General features: G+C 50.6%; 1 protein-coding gene across 1 annotated transcript; it reads right to left on the bottom strand.

Moving 5' to 3' along the window:
• Positions 1-217: 217 nt before the first annotated feature.
• On the bottom strand, positions 218-1,916 carry MAGEF1 (MAGE family member F1). The gene is given in 2 exon segments (XM_037801197.1): positions 218-1,230; positions 1,233-1,916. Coding segments are annotated over 2 exon segments (1,149 nt in total). The 5' UTR covers positions 1,861-1,916; the 3' UTR covers positions 218-709.
• Between the last annotated feature and the right edge of the window lie 278 nt (positions 1,917-2,194).

Here is a 2,194-nt window from a genome sequence, read left to right as displayed (position 1 = left end):
CCCCAAAAGTCTGACTAAAGATCACCTCTGGCAGGCCTACAGGTGTCCCTCTGTAGCCTTCACCTCACTGTAACTTTTGGTTTATTTTACTTACTTTCCAATTTTGACAGGTAGGATCCTTATCTTGTTCAGCACTCCATTCCCAAATGTCCATGCATCACACAAAAGAAGGTACTCAACAAATACTTAACTTATTAAGTGTATTATCATACATTTCTAATTTATTGCACTTTTTATTTTTCTCTCTAGCTCTATGTAACAGTTAAGTAAATAGAGGTACATCTGAATCTTTTTTTTTTTTTTAATACAATGGACAAAAGTGTTGGGAGGCTAGACATCAACCAGGTGTTTTTTTCCTGGTATCAGATTATAATACTGCTGCATTCTTTCAAACTATTAAGGAACAGCATACAAAGCTACATAATCTGATCCAGATCACAGAATAAAATGGAAAGCTTTTCAATACATTTTACAAAACTGCAAAACTACAACAAAAACCCTACAGGAAAAAGTAGACCAATTTCATTTATAAACAGCAATTTAACAGTATATTACATGTAATAAAACATACCAAGATACAAAACCTAAATCCTAAAGTTACACAAATACAACACAGAAATAACGACCTCCCCTATCCCACCCTACCTACTACTCATGACAATAGCTTCCCCATCCATGGGGATCCAGCTGGCCACTTTGCAACCAGCACTCACCACAGTCGCATGACAGCCCTGGCCCTGGCCCTAACCCTCATACTGGCCTCAGCTCTTGCTTTGGCTCTGGCCCTATCAGCCTCATCTGCCAGGGCCTCACGATACTGCACTCGCCAGTAGTGGGGTTCTTTCTTATGGAGCTTGGCTACGAACCCCAGGACTTTCATCTTGCTGATTTCCAGGTTGCTTCGGGGACCCCAAGAGAATTCATATTCTGGTGGATTGGTTTGAGGTACCCGACTGTAATTGAGGTATCGCTGCTGCACAAAATCTTCCATAATAAGGCTCTTCGGGTACCCAAAGAGTAAGTGATACTTTGAAGGACGCACCCCCAACCGACGCAGCATCTCCCAGACTTGGGCCTCCCTGGTGCTATTACCTTTCATGTAGATAAGGCTCAAGATCATCATTAAGAGACCCAATCTGGGGCCATCTCCTCCCAGAACCTCCTTCTCCTCGTCAAGAGGTTTTACTTTGTTGATCAGGATGTAAGTGTGATGCTTGCGGTCAAGCTGTTCAGCTCGAACACAAAGACATACCGCAGATGCTCTGCGGCCCTTGCGATGATCTCGGGGAACAGATCCTTCAAGTCTCGGATAACGTATTTCACCCTCTCCGAAAGTGTGATGGGACTTTTCTTCTTGTCCTTCACCAGCAGGAATTGCACTAACTCGGCTACCCTCCGGTCCAGAAGGCGGTAGACCCTGCGCCGTGCCAAGGCTTTGGATGCCGAAGCCCTAGCGCCTTTCGGGGTGAGGGCGGGCTCCGCAGCCGCCGCCTCCCTCACCGCGCCAAGGTCTTCCCTGGGGCTCTCCAGCAGGAGGCGGCTCCGGGCCTCCTCCTGCGAGGCGGTCAGGGCCTCGGTCTCATCGTCATGGCCACCATCCTTCTCCGCCTCGGCCTCAGGGACCGGGAGACCCCCGCTCCCGGGTTTCTGCAACATGTTCTCGGACAGGCAAGTGCAGAGCGCGTACACAGGGCCGCGAGTTGTGCGCGCCGCTGCGCAGGGATTGGACTGTGGCCGGGCGGAGGGAGGACCAAGAGACCGCGGTGGGGACTTTGTGGCTGCTGGGCTGCACCGCAGAGCGACCGGGAAAGCTACAGCAACAACACCCGCGCAGGGAGCTGCGGCATAGCCCCCACGCATTCTCAGTCCGCGCAGAGCCTCTTCCGGCCAGCTCAGCCAACATGGAGGGGGCCGCTGCCGCCTGAAGCCCCACCTCTTCCGGTTCCCTCTGGGTTGGGCATATCGTGGGCCTCTGAAGATCCAAGAGGCCGAAGAAATGTATGGTCTGCGCTGCTTCTTAGGCTCGGGAAGCAGGGGGGGTCACCGGGGTGTTCCCATCCAAGGCATGCTGAGTGGGGAATAGTTTAATGGCCAGGGATAAAATAGGGATGGAATACCAGCCACATTCTTTCAGCAAGTGCTTATTTATAAGTGTGTGTATCTAGGATTTCGAGGCTTTACTGTGGCCGAAGTG

The sequence above is a fragment of the Choloepus didactylus genome, chromosome 1 (genome assembly GCF_015220235.1).
Source record: "Choloepus didactylus isolate mChoDid1 chromosome 1, mChoDid1.pri, whole genome shotgun sequence".
Taxonomy (NCBI): Eukaryota; Metazoa; Chordata; class Mammalia; order Pilosa; family Megalonychidae; genus Choloepus; species Choloepus didactylus.
Note: the sequence above shows the minus strand (reverse complement) of the source record. Positions and strands in the feature narration are given on the sequence as shown.